A 16,969-nucleotide genomic window follows, 5' to 3' on the forward strand; every position below is an offset into this window, starting at 1 on the left:
TAAAGGGTTTGGACCTGGGGTCGAGGAGATATCTACAAGTCTTTAGAACCGCCCCTTGTTGTGCCATTACCTCTATCCTGGTGGATGTAAAGCCTCTGCTGTGTCTTGCTGGAAAGAGTCTGACTACCACCCTTCTTGGTCCAGGAGGAGGAGGACAGAAATGGCCGCCCCCATAAGCTGGAAGCGGAAGCGTGCTGAACCACTAGCCCCAGGGACTTTGCAGTGGTCTTGGAAGCGTTTACTTTTTCTTTCTAAATGGATTTCTATGCTTTGATGCCAAAAATATTGGCCTAATCAAAGCTCATGTCGAGACCAGCTTAAATGTAGGCATCCAGGGAAGCCACCAGAGACCCACCTCTCATCCATAAAGCAGGCTACACAATCAGGCCAATCTAGTCCAGTCCACTGCCTTCTTAACCATTTTGCAACAGGAATAGGGCAGCACTTGCCAAGGCATAGGTGGCATTCACAGCTCATAGAGGCAGTATTCACGAGGTGAGAAACCTTATGGCCAAGTGTATCTCGTTTTTTGTTGTAGCTGTTCAGGGGGCAAGGAAAGAAAGTTGGTTGCCTTTGACCTTACAGTGGAAGTGTCATCTCCATGCTCTCCACAGTGGGATGGGTAGAAAATAAAAACAAGGATCAAAGGCGCTGCGCAGTGCTTTTTTGCCAGATAACCATCTAGGCCAATGTAGGGTTGAACCAAACTGTCATAATAGGATCTGAGATGGCCATATTAACGGAGTGAAGTGTCTCCTTAGGAGAACCCTGCTCCAATATTCCAGTTACTGCATATATGTAGCTGAATAAACAGTGATCCTCCATTAGGCTTCCCATAGGCCAAAACCTACATGAATTCACGCTTTGGTGAAGTATCTGACCCACAACCACACTGCATTTTAACAGCAAAACCCACCAGATGTACATCCTGGCCATAGACCTCTTCAGGGAAGTCCTCAACCTCTCCCTCTTCTATGGAGTGCAGTCTATAATATAGAGTCAAAATCTTCAAAGATCGGTCCTAACGTCAAGAAGAATTTGGACCTTTAGGCCAGGGCAAACCAGACTCTCCTGAACCTCCACAGAAGCATCACTGGCGCAAAAGTCAAAGAGCCCGGCACCAGGGCTCTGACACCATAAGCCAGAGCCAAGTGGCATGGGAGGAGAGCGGTCTCAAGCATAGTTGCATGAGTTCAGTGCTTACCGGCCAATGAGGTATCTCTGCTGGCATCGCAATGCACAGTGGGCCTCTCCACCAAAGGCGCAGAGGGTGAAGCATATTAGGCAGTCAGCTTGTGGCCAAAGGCAACTGCGCCAGAGTAGGTGGTAATTCCTTTGATGAGTGACTGTGGAAAATGAGTGGCTATTTCCCTTCATGACTTGAGGCTTATCAGCTTCCTTCGTTTCTTTCAGCCGGGGTAAGTTTTTCTTTGAAAGACAAAGGCTTTAATGAAACCCTAGACTTGGAAGTCATCTTCCTATCCTTGGGGAGAGCAGTGAAGAGCTTGGTGGAATGTTCCCCGATGACACAATGATGCATGCTTTCTTCCATGTTATGATCAGAACCAGCTTTCTTCCAGGTTATGATCGGGACCAAACCACAAAAGGGAGCACCTTAAGGAGGTTAGGCATGGATTTCCCACAATAATTTTAGGGCTTACAGCCAGAGGCATTAAGGGGAGACATAGCATATTTTAATTGGTGTAAAACCTTGATGTATTCCAGAAACAGCATTCTGAAAAACAGAACTGGGGACAGGAGGTACAGCCAGCGCCATGCAAACTACCCATGACATCACTTCGAGTTATGGGTGCCAGAAATGTGAAGCCGCAGTGTGCCCCAGGTGGCTGATAAGGAATCTGAAAACAGTATTAAAGGTAATGTGCACTGTTCCAAAACAGCATGCTATTATTTAAGAAGAGATCAGTTAAGAAAACTCTTGACCAATCAGCAAGATCGTTAGGGAGATTTTACAAAAGTCCACCTTAGGTAGGACTTTAGAAGACTCACACTTGGGACAGAGGGCTCCAACTCTTAGTACAGGCCTGAACCACACAAATTTTGTTGGTATCAATGGCTGAGCAGTTAGGCTTATCTTAGGAAGCAGCAAGGGCTGTAGGGAGGTACAAAGAACTTGGAGTATACACATAGGCCAAAAAAACACCAAGACACTAAAAGTTATATCCAAATAAGGGTTTATTTTATATATAGACTAAGGTAAAGGGGATTCTTCAGAAATGAAAGTACTATAAAACACCATAAGTAACTAAAAAAAAAACAATGCAACATTTACAGTGAGTAATACACTTTTGGAATACATTGGGAATGGCAGTATGCAATTCAACAGGCACGTAAAATACTTTTGTAATGACAGTTTCAAGCAAAATGAATGAAAACAAGAACAACAAAGTAAGTAAATACTTTGCAATATTTTCACAGAGGTCTTAAGCTTTAGAAGTACCTCCCTATCTAGTTATGAGTGTCTCAGGGTCCGATTGGAGGCTCAAACAAGCAAAGTACAAGCTGTAGAAAGTCCAAATGATCCAGAGGATGTCTTCAGTAACAAGAAAGTACACGCTTTGTTAGAGAAAAGGGTCTGGGACTTCAGAGACGGCTCCCTGTAGGCCTGGGCGAAGGTTTATGGGCAAACTCCCAAACACACAAATAACACAGGAGCAGCAAAGCAACTCTAGGTAAGTTCTACCAAGAGTCTCACAGTGCCTTAGACGTGAAGAAGAGGATGCAGAAGGATGCCAAGACGATGAAGCAGCAGACCCGGTCCCCAGATTCTTGGTCAGACATACGAAAGAAGGGACACTGGAATCGATTTCAGAGCAGTAGTCGAGTGAAGAGGCTCCAGGCAAGGGATTCTTCATGGTTCTGTGATTTTGGCACCCTTTTCAAAGCACCAGTGAAGAACGAAAACAGCCTTGTCCCGCTTTCTCGGTCCCGCACTTTGGTGAGAGGACTTCAAGGAGTGGTATCTTGCCTCAGGAGGTCCGGAAAAATTCCACCAAAGCTTCAGGAGCATTCGATCTTCGGAAGGTAATACACTGCACAATGGCCACAGGCCCCAGGGCATTGGCGGTTTGCAGCCGGTGAAGATCACTGCTAGTCGTGGGATGGCTCGAAATGCAGGTCATCTTGAGACCGATTGGACCCACCAGTCTAAGGGAGAGAGTCCTTTTCGGGGCTCTCCTGATGTTTGGAAAAAGGGGCCGGACAGTAGCAATTACTCAGAAGGCCTTTCAGCGTCGTCTGGAAGTGGCGGCGGACATCTCCCCTTTCCCCCCCCCGACATTGTTTCTTCAGTTCCAGGGGTCAGCTTGTCTTCAGCATCACAATTCATGTCTATTATGCAAGAACCCAGCCAATCAGCACCCATGCACCATTCAAACTCTGGGTGGTGGCTGTGCACAGCAGAAGACAAAGAACAGCAGAGTTTGAGTCCTCCCCTGTTTCCTGTCCTTACAGACACACTGGCGCCTTGGCTGACTCCACAAAGGATTCCTGCTGAAGACAAAACTTAAACTAGGACCTTTCCCACCCTGCATGGCAGAAGGACGAAGACGGGACAAGCCATCTTGAATTTGCGAAAAACTAACAATGTCACCATGTTGGGTCAATGGTGACCCTTCGGTGCAATACCGCGAGTACAACCTAGGAGTAAAAATTGCACAAAGGTAGGTAGGATAACACCACTTCCACCAGCCATTCAGATTAACTTGTCACTGTTACCAAAAGGTTACATGAGCAGTGAGAAAGGTGGAGTGTGCTTATCTCACAATAGAAAAGATAGGAAGCATACTAAATATCCCTCTTCCCTTGGGAGCATGTGTTCCCACAACATAATAACAGAAGATAAAAAGGGAAGCCCAAAGGGCTCCCAAAAGCAAAGAAAGATGCCATAAAATTTGGAGTAAAACATTTCTACAAAAAAGGCATAAAAAGAAATACAAAAGTATACCAAAAGAATGAGTTAGTGTGGAAAAAGGATTCCACTCCCCCAGGAGAACGGACAAAAAATCCATAAATCCTGAGGGGCACTCACATGAAGGGTATTACACATAAAAATGAAAATCTACCTAACAAAGATAACAATACTTTCCAAAAGAAAAAAGTAGTATAAGCACTAAGAGCAAAGGTCAGATGGATCACTTTTGAAGATGCCAGTCACACACTATTCTATAGTATTCTGGATAGAAAACGTTTGGATTGAAGGATTGAACAAAGTAAGCCTGGATCGCAGACGCTACAGATTAGATAGACTATTGAACAGGCCAATAGTCCCCCCTCCAATGCATTTAGATAACCAGTCCATAAAATCCTTTTCTATTGATATGATATGTGATATGATGTGGAATTTATAATGCGCCTGTAAACAAGTGTTTCTAGGCGCGAAGATAAGAGGCTTAGATGAAACCTTGGTGAAAGAAGAAAACAGGGGCAAGTGGATCAGCCATGAGGAGAATGGAGGTCGGGCTTTAGGGCGAGGTATTTCCAACAAGGAGACTGCCTGAGGGTGCGATCTATTATTCAGCAAAACAGAACCACGTGTTGAGCTGGGCCATTGTCGCCCCGACTATTCCTCCCCAATGCAGTTCCTAGGCTCCTTTATGTGGCCTAGTAGATAAAGATACCATAAAATGTTAAAGCAGCGAGCCCCATTTATGTGCTACTTCACCTCAGCATTTAAGGTGTTTTCTTAGCAGATCTTACAAATGTACAAAAACAGCCAAGCCAGTAAAGGCAAAAAAGGATCTGGCAGAAGACATTGTTAAATGCAGCTTTAACAGACTGAAGTGTAATAACTGCAGCATCAAGTTATAATCGTAAAAACACATCAAGATTAGTGCCCTGAAAAAAAGAGGACAATCTTTCAAAGAAAGGACAAATGTCAATCACTAGGAAGCACAGTGAACCAAATTCATTACAGACAACAGAAGAAGCAAATCAATATCACTGCGCCGCCCGTAACTGCGCCAGCAGAAAACTCAATGCCAATTACGGCGCGGTGCAGTGAATAGATAGATCACCCCGTCACAAATCCAACCACCACCCCACTTACCTTTACCACGGCGCACTTCGGTGTACGCCGCCGACTTCCTTGTACCCTGAGGCGTCAGTTCATCCCACTTACGTGGGGCGGTGCTGACGCTGCAGGGTCCTTTTAAAAAAAATATTTTTCCTGTTCCCCAATTACCATAATGGTAAGCGGGGGACACCCCAGCAGCCCCCGCTCCACTTGGGGGCAGTAACGGGAGTCGCAGTCTCTAAAATGCTGACAGCGCAGTCAGTATTTTAGAGTTGCAGTAATGGTATAATTCCGAAAAAGGATGCATATCTAGAACGTAATAGCCATTCCCGACTTCTAGCAAGTTTTAGGTTTGTGAATGGAAACAATATATATAGTTGTATCCAGATAGCAGGGAATATTATACCAAACAATTCAGAAAACAACTTTATATGTCAATTGGCTATCATCCGTCCTATGTGGTATGTAGCCCTGGAAATAAAGTTTTACACTGTAAAAGCTTTAATTCCTTGTCAAGCATGCAAAGAAAAACTCAAACAACAACAGTTTCAGCGCTTTTGTTTAGTCGTACTGGTGGATGCATGTTTCGTATAAATATTTTAGAAGAGTGAATAAATAACATATTATCAATGCTAAAATGATCTCTCATGCTGGAAGCAACAATACATTCATAGACATCAAATTATGAACGTTTTTTAAAAAAAAATCAAACAAGCAAATTACCTGACAAACTTTCTCCATTCGTCTACAAAGAACTGCGACACAATATACAGGACATCTGTCTCCTGAAAATAGACACCATATTACATGAATGTGATATAGGAGGATCTCAGACAATGTCATTTTGGATTGCCAACTTCAACTCAAAAATACTTTCGGGTGTATGTTAAATCATATAAAAAAGAACATATTATTTTTCCTGTTGTGCTTGAAATTTAAAATAAGTGCATTAAAAACATATTTGGTTTAAGCAACAAAAAACAGGGATGATCTATGGGGTCACACACGCTATGGACATAATTCTGAATACTTAAATTGTGCTACTGATTTAAAGTACCATCATTCTAACTTTATTAATTATTCAGAAATGGGTTTAGGTCGGTTTTAGGGCTCTCTCTGATACTAAAAGTTCCCATCCTACCCCCTGGTGGGAGGCCCTGTGTATTTTTTTTTATCTTTCCCCATCAGGCTTTCCTGACATTTTGCTGGCAATTTCTCATCTGAGGCATTATTAAAGAAACAAATACTGATTGTGCATTATAAGGAAGCTGCAATGATACAAGTGAGATAAAGCAAGGATAGTATGCAACCAATTAAGAAGGTGTAGGGCGTAACTGCAGGAGCCCCAAGCGCTTGTCTGTTGCAGTTCAGTGTACCATTGAAAGCAAATCTGCTGCAGGTGGCTGTGTGATTAGACACTAAGCCCCAAGCGTCAAGTGAAAAAAACGGGTAATGGTAAACATAACCACACTGTGCTGATTTCTGTGTTAATTGTAATTCTTATATATTAATAATCATCAACCAGCGACATGTGTTTCGACCAGGGGTTTTCCTCTAGGCTGTTAATGGAATATCATGTCTAACTATAATATGAACAAACGTGATACACATATGTAATTGTTTTTTTGAGAACAACGTTATCAGTTACAACGTTAATGATGTCCATTCAATAGATATGCCCATGCGCAAACCATCATGGGAATGGAGGTGAGATAAACAACCATGTCAATGGAAAATCAAATAAAACAAATGGACAATATAATACCAGCAGCATTACAAAAAAGGATACCAGTAAGTCCTGTTCAGTTTCATGAAAAGAAATTACATAAAGAAGAGAAACAATGGAATGCGGCATCAATAATTGGTCATGATAAGTTAAACAGTAATAATTCTTTGTAGTAATCAAGAGTTTAAGTTCCCATACTTCTGGTCCCTGAATAACATCAGAGCTAAGGTGGTCTTTATCGCATGTAGCACCAATTGTACAAGTGGGCTCCTCTTATCTGATTAATTGCCAACATCTAAAATCACTACTGTGCACACTTCTTGATTAAGACGCGATTGGTGAAAACAACAATCTAAACATGATTGCACATGGTAGTGTGTGACGTCACACACAAAGTAGCACACCAGCCATATATTGTGGTGTACTGTCCAAGTTGCCTACTTTGTCACAATTTACTAACCCAATTGGGTAGAGAAAGGGGGACTGTGAAGATAAATGCAAGGATTAATAGTAATTAACATGATGAAATAGAAGCTATTTCTATATAAATTGTGCTTTCCCTCCCTTGAGAGAAATTGCTAGAGCATCCCTTGTGTGTGGTTTTCACTGTGCCGTTTTGCTCAGTTTTCACTCTGGTTCACTTGGTCTACAATTTAACTAGGGAGCGTGTATATTTTTCCTTTGACTTAATTTTAACTTGCTTGATAACAATGATACATGTGTTTTATTAAAAGTGTATAAAATAAATGACAATGCATTACTTACCGTTAAAGCATTTCTGATGGTTGTATCTGTTTAGATTCACATGCTGTGCATAGGTCCGACATCCAGTGGTCACTGCGGAGTATTGCATTTTGTTTTTCGTAGTCGAAAAGGGGACGTCGACAAGGCATGTCTGTAACACTATCCCTATAGTGACGTGTGTTGTACCCACAATCCCTCACGCGTCGAGGTCCCTCTGTTTGTATTTTTCTGCCCTGAGGGAGCCTTCTAGACGTGAGTGAGTACAGAAAAGAGAGAAATATAGAAAGATGTCTATGTTCCTTCCATCCGAGCGGGGAGGAAGGGTGGGCGCATGTGAATCTAAGCAGATACAACCATCAGAAATGCTTTTACGGTAAGTAATGCATTGTCTTCTGATGTTTGTTAATCTGCTTAGAATCACATGCTGTGCATAGACTAGCGAGCAGTACCCAGAGTTGGCGGTGGGCTATGAGAAGGAACCGTAGAGAAAAGATGTCTTAATACTGCCTGTCCCACCTGGGAGTCAGATCTAGAGTGTGCATCTAGACAGTAGTGTTTTGTAAAGATGTGCACAGAACTCCAGGTAGCCGCTTTGCAGATGGACTCAAGGGGAACATTTGCAATGAATGCTATGGACGCCCCCGTGCCTCGAGTAGAATGAGCTCTTGGCCTAAAGGGCAGTTCTCTCTTAGCAAGAGTATAGCAGAGAGTGATGCATTGGACAATCCATCTAGAAATAGTGGACTTTGAAACTGCATCCCCTTCTCTTCCAGCTGCCACTGAGACGAAGAACTGATTAGTCTTCCTCAGTGGTCTGGTTCTTTCCATGTAGAACATGACCGCTCTGCGCACATCTAGTGTGTGCAGAGTCCTTTCTCCCAATTTGGAAGGATTTTGAAAGAACGCTGGTAGTTCTATAGACTGGTTTACATGGAATTTTGAGATTAATTTTGGAGCAAACCTTGGGTGAGTGCGTAGAACCACTTTATCTTTGTGAACTGTAACGAAGGGGTCTAGAACAGAAAGAGCCTGTAGTTCACTTACTCTCCTGATGGAGGTGATAGCTATTAGAAAAGCAGTCTTAAGAGTGAGGTCTTTAAGAGTTGCTTTGTGCATGGGTTCAAAAGGTGATCCCATGAGTTTTGTAAGTACTACGTTAATGTCCCATCCGGGAGCTGGGTTAGCTATCGGGGGGTGTATTCTCTTTACTCCCTCCATGAAGGCCTTTATAACAGGGATCTTCCACCACAACACTTTGAGTTGGGAAGTGGTGTATGCAGAAAGTGCCGCTAGGTGGACTTTAATGGAATTGAACACTAGACCTGAATCCAATAAATGGGTCAGGTATAGAACAATATGTGTGGGAGAGCAGTCAATTGGGTTGATGCTCTTTCCTCTGCACCAGATGACAAATCTCTTCCATTTGCTAGAATAGCAGTGGCGAGTGTTAGGTTTTCTGGCTTCCCTGAGGATGTCCATGCATCTCTGCGGGAGCTGTAGGTGTCCAAATTCTACGACCTCAGGAGCCAGGCTGCTAAGAACATGTTCTGGGGGCATGGATGCAGCGTCCTGCCCCTGTCTTGTGACAGCATATTGTACGGGCCGGGGAGTTTCAATGGGGGAGATAGAGACATCTCCATCAAGTGAGCGAACCATGGCTGTCGGGCCCACATTGGGGCCACCAGTATCATGGTTACTTGTTCCTGGTGCATCTTGTGCACCACCTTGTTGAGAAGGGGAGTCGGGGGAAAAGCGTAAACAAATTTCCCTGACCATCGAATCGACAGACCGTTCCCCTTGGATTGGTTTTGGGGGTACCTGGAGGCGTAGCTTTGGCATTGTGAGTTCTCCAGGGTTGCGAACAGGTCTATTTCTGGGAATCTCCATTGCGCGAAGACGTCGAAGACGATGTCTTCGTGCAGTCGCCATTCGTACTCTTCGGGCAGGGAGAAATCTCTGCTGAGTTTGTCTGCCAGCAGATTGAGTTCCCCTGGTACATGTTGTGACAGGAGGAACATATTCTGTTTGAGAGCCCACTTCCATATGTTTTGGGCCAGTTTGGACAGACCTGGAGAGTGGGTTCCCCCCTGCTTGTTGATGTAATATGATGTAATACATGGCTGTGGTGCTGTCTGTAAGGACCATCACTGTCCTGCCTTGTAGGTGTTCTTGGAAGGCTTTTAGCGCCTTGAACACCGCTAGTAGCTCCAGAAGATTGATGTGTTTGGATGCTACGCTCGGAGTCCACTCTCCGTGAGCAGTCTGATGGGATAGGTGAGCCCCCCATCCTGTGAGGGATGCGTCTGTGGTTAGAGTGGCTTCCGCCGCGGGTGTGGCAAAGGGTTTCCCTTTTTCTAGGTTTTCTTTTATCCACCACCGTAGCGAGAGAACTAAGGCCTGCGAGACCACTACTAGATCGTCCCATAGTCCGCTGGCCTGACACCACTGGCTGTTGAGCCACTCTTGCATAGGGCGCATGCGCAGGCATGCGTGAGGTACCAAATAAATACACGACGCCATCATGCCTAGCAAGCGCATTGCTTTGCGTACCGTCACCTCTCGACCGGACACATATTGAGGGATCTGAAACAACATGTTTTGAACCCTCTCTTTGGAGGGGAAGACAAGGCCGTCCTTTGTTTGAATTAGAGCCCCTAGGAATTGTTTGATTTGGCTGGGGTCTAGGCTGGACTTCTTTTCGTTGATGGAGAAGCCCAACTGGAACAAAGAAGCATGTTTCGTAAGAATCCCCTGTTATGAGCCAGTCGTCGAGGTAAGGGTAAACTGGGATGGACAACCTGCGCAGGTGGGCCGCTGCCACTGCCAGTACCTTTGTGAATACCCTCGGTGCTGATGCAATGCCGAAGGGTAGCACTCTGAACTGGTAGTGTTTGCCCTCTATCATGAACCGGAGGTATTTTCTGTGCGCTGGCAACATTAAAATATGGAAGTATGCATCTTTCATGTCCAATGTTGTCATGTAATCTCCCTGTGATAGCAGTGGGATCACTTCCTGTAGGGTCACCATACGAAACTTTTGGGGTTTGATAAACTTGTTCGCTGGGCGCAGATCTAATACAGGGCGCATGGTTAGATCCTTTTTGGGTACAAGGAAGTACACTGAATAAATACCTTCCGTTACCTGAGATAGAGGCACGACCTCTATGGCTCCTTTTTCCAGCAGTTGCTGTACTTCTTGTAGAAGGATGGCAAGATGTTCCGGTGACATGCGTCGTCCTGGAAGAAAGGATGTTATCCGGCCCCCGACCGGCGTTGCATGGGAGGGGACGCGAATCTTCGCGTCACTTGGTGTTGTTAGGGGCTTGGGAACCTCTGGGGGTGGACCCTCGCCCTCTTCCTTTGCCCCGACGCTGTCCTCTTTGACTGTACTGGCCACTACTGGTGTCATGATCCCTGCTTCCAAGGGGTCAGGACTTGCCCCACGACCTTGGAAGCAGGCCCATGACTATGATCCCAGGAACCAGCCAGTCCCTATAGGGACCCTCTGGACCTTGTCCTGGCGCCAGTGGCGCCAGGCTCATGATGGTGACTGGTCCCGGCACAGGAAGCGCCGGGCTCATATTAGATAAGAGTGCTTGGTGGACCTACCTGTAGCAGACCATGCTGCTTACTTACCAGCTAACTGGTCTCCTGATCCTTCTCTGCCTGGAACTACTTTTTCTGTCTGGGTGGAGCAGGAGCCACTCCCTGGAAACAGAACACAGGAACTCTTCTAGAAATCTGGAACTCTTTTCTTACCTGGGTGGGGCCGTGGAAGGAGACTTCTAAGCACTACAGAAGGCTATTTAAACCACACCCGATTGGTTTCACGTGCTTCGCGTTATTCTGCATCTGCAGCAGGACGCTCACCGTGTCAGCTCCAGGAAACCTCCAGCTCCAGATCCTGTGAACACGAAATAACCTGCTGGAATCCAATCTTCAGTCTTCTTCAGTCTTCTGCAGCTCCTGCAAAACAAAGGCACAGGTTAGGCTAAAGTAAAGGCAGCAAATCTACTTACCTAATCCAACGGCAGCATCCAAGGCGCCTTTTTCTGCCTTTCTCTTCCGGCATCCGACATCTGCAAAGAGAGAGAACATCGGTCAGTAATATTCAACTACAAGTTCTGCTTACCTGTGTTACGCCCGTTCCAACTCAGCTCGCGCTGCATTCCGGCACCTGCAAGGCAAGATACATCGGTTAGTAACGCTTAGTTACAAGACTGCTTACCCGTCGCTTTCAATCTGTTCGCGCTGCACCTCAGCACCTGCAAAGACAAAAGAGACATTACGGAGCATTCTCCAGCGCTAGTGCAGTCTTTCTACTTACGTGCCATTAGAAGGATAATCTTCATCGTCACAGCATCTGAAAAAGGAAAGACATAGACTTTACAGACTTAAGACTTTTGAAGGAGAAGAGAACAATGCAAAAGGAACTTTAATACTTACAAGGCACATTCGTGCATTAACGGCGTCTTCGCTCTCAGCAAATCCTCTGCTATCAAGAGGCAGAACTCGCATCCAGTGAAGCAACTGGATCCAGCGCCCCTGCACAAGACGCAGGATGGAGAGCCCGGCATTTACCTATATAAGGTAAGCGCAATATCAACCCAGTTCCACGGGGAAAGAAAGGGCGAGAGGGGCTAGGAACTTTCCGAATCTTCCAAACACTAATACCTTGGTTTACCCTTGCAGACATCTCACTCTTCAGCTTAAACTGTCGGTGGGAAGGGGGCCCAGTCCGGGAGCAAAACAAACCCTGCGCCTAACACTGAAGACAGTATCCTCGCCAGATCAAGACGTGCGCCTCCGGGGGAACCAGGTGAGCGTTACAACTGGCCTGGAAATTGGTGGCAGGGTACTGTTGCTGTTGGTTTTGTTGTTGGCGTTGGCCACGAAAAAAGCGTTTATTGCCATATCCGCGCCTGGTAGCGGGCTTAGAGATTTGGTCAAGAGTTTTGATTGTATCGAACTCTTTTTTAGCCATCTCCAGAGCCTCATCCACCGCCTTCCCGAAGAGGTTGGAGTCTTCAACGGGTTTATTTATTAAAGACGCCTGTGTCTCCGGTTTGAACCCTGAGTTGCGCAGCCATACGTGTCGTTTTAGGACTATTCCCTGAACTAGGGAACGTCCCGCAGTTTCTGCCGCATCCAGAGAGCTCTTCACAATACTCTGGTTGACCTGGGTTCCTTCGCCAATAGTTGAAAGCAGGCGTGTACGTAATGGTTCCGGCGCTTCTTCGGCGTCTTTGCGCAGTTTGGCCCACTGCGCGTCCGCATAGCTAGCGAGCAAAGAATTGTTGTTAGCAATTCTTGCCGAAAAGGCGGCCGAGCAAGGGCATATAACCGCTTGCCCTCCTTGTCAGGTGGTGCCTCACTGGTGGAAAGTGGTACCCCTGCCCTCTTTCTCGTATTGGTTACTACCAGGGAATCCGGAATGGAATGTCCCCTGATGTACAGCGGGTCTGAGGGTGAAGGAGTGAAAAGTTTTTCAATTCTAGGATTGGCCCCTCTGATTAGTGCGGGTGTGGACAGCGAAGGGATGATTCTTCTCTTCACCGAAGCGAGGAGGGGAATTGTCGGACTGACCGGGGGTTTCTCCTTAATTACCCTTTCTACAAAGTCTAATTCAGGAGAGAGCTCCCCAGTGTCTAGTTCGAAGTGTGCTGCTGCGCTGCGCAACAGGGCATTAAATGTGGGTTGATCGTCAATGGGAGACGTGTTTCTAACCGGTGAAATGTCAGGAGGATTTAGATTCAGGACATCAGTGTCGGAATATATTGATGGTTATTGCCAGGGGTGAGAAGGTCCTTCTTCTGGATTTTCTCCGAAGCCTTCTCCTACCGAGTCTGGGCTGTCCTCCAGACCTTCCTCCTGGTTCCGTCCGTCCTCGTCCATAAAATCATCCTCCTCCTCAAAATAATGTTCTTCCCCAGTAAGGTCATACACACTGTGGAAGTCTGAGGCTGTGTCCTGGTGGGGATTGACTAATCTTGGAATTTTGGCCCTGGGGTCCTCCTGAGGCCCTTCTCTTATTCTCTTTGGAGTGGGAGGGTTTTGGGCATTCATAAACCTCTCCATCCTTTCCATGCAGAGATGGAGCCTTTCCATGGTTTCATGGGGTACCCCTGAGCGGTCTAGCGGGGGAAAATTGGTGTCTTGTAGCTGAACACGGTTCGACATCTCCCATAACGTCGAGGAAAGTGTCCCGTCGCCTTCCGAAAAGCCTTCCGGTGTGTCTTTCGACCTTTGCGTAGCGCTCGACGTGTCTTTCGGCGTACGCTTTTGGGCGTCAGCTACCACGATCCTCGCCAAGCTCTCAGCGACTCGTTTGTCAGCGGGGAGCTGTGGTTTCGACGTTATGGGTGTCGAACGCTCTACGGCGGCATGCGCTTTCTGCTGATGCGCTCCGGCCGATGATTTGGGGGCGGCGCCCTTATTTGCCGAATGCCCAGTCGCTGGTCGCGGCTGCGAGAGGGGCTTCGAACCCGAACGGTCCGAGGAGGCCGCCGGTGAAACCTGCGTCTCCTTGGGCGCTGATGCTCTCTTTGCCTTCGGCAAAGAAGAGCCATGGGTTGTGTGCTTATGTGTGGTCTTGTGTGCGTCAGTGTCACCGGGGTGTTCATCCCCATAAGCAGGGCGTGAGCCGAGCCCGTCGGGGCCGGGGACAGACGACGAAGCGCGTGCGCGCTCCCTAGGGGGGTTTACGACTTCCGTAGCGGAGGAAGTGGTATCACGTTCCTCGTCACTGTCGGAGGTAGCGACGGTGGGTGGAGCGTCGGCCTTCGACATAGCGTAGGCCGCCCACCTTTTGACCCTACGGTCTTTTAGAGTCTTCGGCTTAAGAAGCCGACAAGCCGTGCAACCTTCCTCCTTGTGATCGAGGGGCAAGCAGCGGTTACACCGTGAATGCTTGTCCTTCCAAGTAAACTTGCCCTTGCAAAGCGGGCAAAACCTAAAGGGTGTCCTCTCCATAGCTGAGGCAATAAAACGTGATAACCACCCCAAGGGAAAGGAAGGGGAAAAGGAAAGGCATTCTCAGAAAAAAAGTTAGAGATGTCCCACGACCCCCACTCTCCCTACTGTATTTGGCCTGCGAGGCCAGGCCACGTGTTCGGCAACGCCGAAGGGTCTCCTCCGCTCGTCCCATCCGTCGAAGATCTTGCTCGGCGGAGAAGCTTCACAACAGCGTCGAGGGGAGGAACAATATGTTCTATATTAATATAGGAAAAAAGCGACCAAAGGTCGAGGAGATGAAATCTGCAATGTCTCTCGAGGAGCTCCGCGTAAAGGCGACCAGTATCTGGGCGGAAAAAAACAATCTGAGGGACCTCGACGCGTGAGGGATTGTGGGTACAACACACGTCACTATCGATGTCCCCTTTTCGACTACGAAAAACAAAATGCAATACTCCGCAGTGACCACTGGATGTCAGACCTATGCACAGCATGTGATTCTAAGCAGATTAACAAACATCAGAAATATATCTACTTTTTAATACAAAGATTTGGTCAGTGTTTCCTTGTATCATAGTACAGTAGGCCTATTGTGTAAACCCTGAATACTGCTCATCTCCCTCTCGAGATACGTCTGACTGCTCAGCCACAGCTACCAACTAAATCTTTGTGGTACAGACTGATACCAAAGGGGATTTATTGCTCTCACCTGTAGTCTCAATCTTCTGTAGTGCTCCCTAAGGGAACTGCACAGGATTCTGCCTAACACTGGTGTACAGCAGTGAGGATAAAAGTATTGGATTTACATTTTAGAGTTCTGCTAGTAACTTGGTTCAAATAACCACAAGGCTAACTATCACAAAAAGTTTATTTTAAAATACACAAAGTCAAAAATATGGAAAGTTACAGCCAGGAGACCCTCCTTACTAATACTGCTGATTATTTAAGGGATCTTTAGACAGAAAGGTCTTCCTGTCAAAGGCAAGTAATTAGAAATTATTGACAGACTGTTAGAGAAACAAAGTGTGGATAGTGGTGCTGTAGTGCCCACTATTCCAGCAAATGTAGCAAACCTCGAGGAGAATAATGTTGAAGATGTTATTGTTGAAACAGATGAGGAAGAGGAGGATAACAATGTCACCCCCTCTGGCCCTCTACCTGCTCAAAGGCCTCAACCTATGGCTACTGCTGTAATGATGCCTACCCCTGGGCATCCGGATCAAGTCCATCAGCCCCGGGAGCAGGCATCCAGATACTCATTAAAACCCCAACAGCACCGGCTGGGGGCTGTTTGGATTCAGTCCTGGCGCCTTAGGCGCCAGGCTCATCATAGAAAACAGTCCTGGCGCCATAGGCGCCGGGCTCATAGACTTTACTTACCTTATGTAGACCATGCTGCAAATGAGTCCAAGCCAACTTGAGGCCTGGGTGGGACTATTTTATTACAGGGACTATTTTTCACTCGGGTGGTGTTCTGGGGAACTTCTTACCTGGGACTACTTTGCAGGCTATTTAAACCACGCCCGAACAGCAGCCCATGCTTTGCGTTATTCTGCATCCAGCAGCGTGAAGCTCACCGTGTCTGCAAGTCAGCATCCAGTCTTCTGCCATGCCCGCCTCGAATCCGGAGCTCCTAGACAAAAGGCAAAGAAAGGAGAAGAGGTTAGATCACAGACATTATTTGATTCCTTACCTGATTCCGGACCCAGCACATCTCCGAGCCTGGAAAGGACATTATTTCAGCACGCGTCGCTTCGCCAGCAGCAGCGCCGCGTTATACTCACCAGTCCACCGCATCTTTCGACTCGGTGCTGCCTCCATCATTTTCTTTGTCGAAACCCAGCACCTGGGGGGAAAACAAAAGGAATAAGAAGGTGAGCCGAGAAAACCAACAAGGACAATCTCTTTGCCACCATAGGCTTACCTGCTTTACCACCGGAGGTATTATTCTTTAATTCGCTGCATCTTCGTGTGCCGCATCTATAAAGGGAGAGAAAACAGCAAGTTAAACTCATGCAACTTTTACCGGACAGTGTTTGGTAATACAGACTCTTACCTGAACGCCATCAGCTGCCTCCAGGCAATATTCTTTTGGACCCAGCTGCAACCTAACGAGGGAATGGAACAAGAGTGAACATCAGACATATTGAACTCTTTGAACTTTATAGACACTGGAGTCAATATTCCTCCGGAACTCCTCCAGTACCTTCAACCCAGTGAAGTAACTGGTATCTACGCGCCCCTGCATGCCATGCAGGATGGAGAGCTCATCATTTAAAAACATAAGGTGAGGTTACCTTACAAAAGGGAATATCGGAGGTGATTAGTGGGGAGAACGAGAACTGTTGGCGGGCCATCACTAAAGTCCACGGGTGGCTAAATCCCTTTCTCCACTTGCAGGAGAATACTTCTACGAGTCCAGCAGACAAGATTAGGCGGGCCAGTCCAGACTGTCATCTCTTCTCTACGCATCACGTTGGTGGAGACTGCAGCTGTCCGGGTCCGATCGA

At 46.7% G+C, this 16,969-nt stretch overlaps 1 protein-coding gene across 1 annotated transcript in view; it reads right to left on the reverse strand.

Annotated features, from left to right (window-relative positions):
* The window catches only part of USP48 (ubiquitin specific peptidase 48), a 1,688,863-nt gene that overhangs the window by 546,480 nt on the left and 1,125,414 nt on the right, over positions 1-16,969 (reverse strand). Inside the window, exon 18 of the mRNA XM_069610955.1 lies at positions 5,759-5,820. Coding sequence (XP_069467056.1) covers positions 5,759-5,820 — 62 coding nt within the window. The remainder of the gene's footprint in view (positions 1-5,758; positions 5,821-16,969) is intronic.

Source organism: Ambystoma mexicanum, chromosome 8 (assembly GCF_040938575.1).
Source record: "Ambystoma mexicanum isolate Mex_15411 chromosome 8, UKY_AmexF1_1, whole genome shotgun sequence".
Lineage (NCBI taxonomy): Eukaryota > Metazoa > Chordata > Amphibia > Caudata > Ambystomatidae > Ambystoma > Ambystoma mexicanum.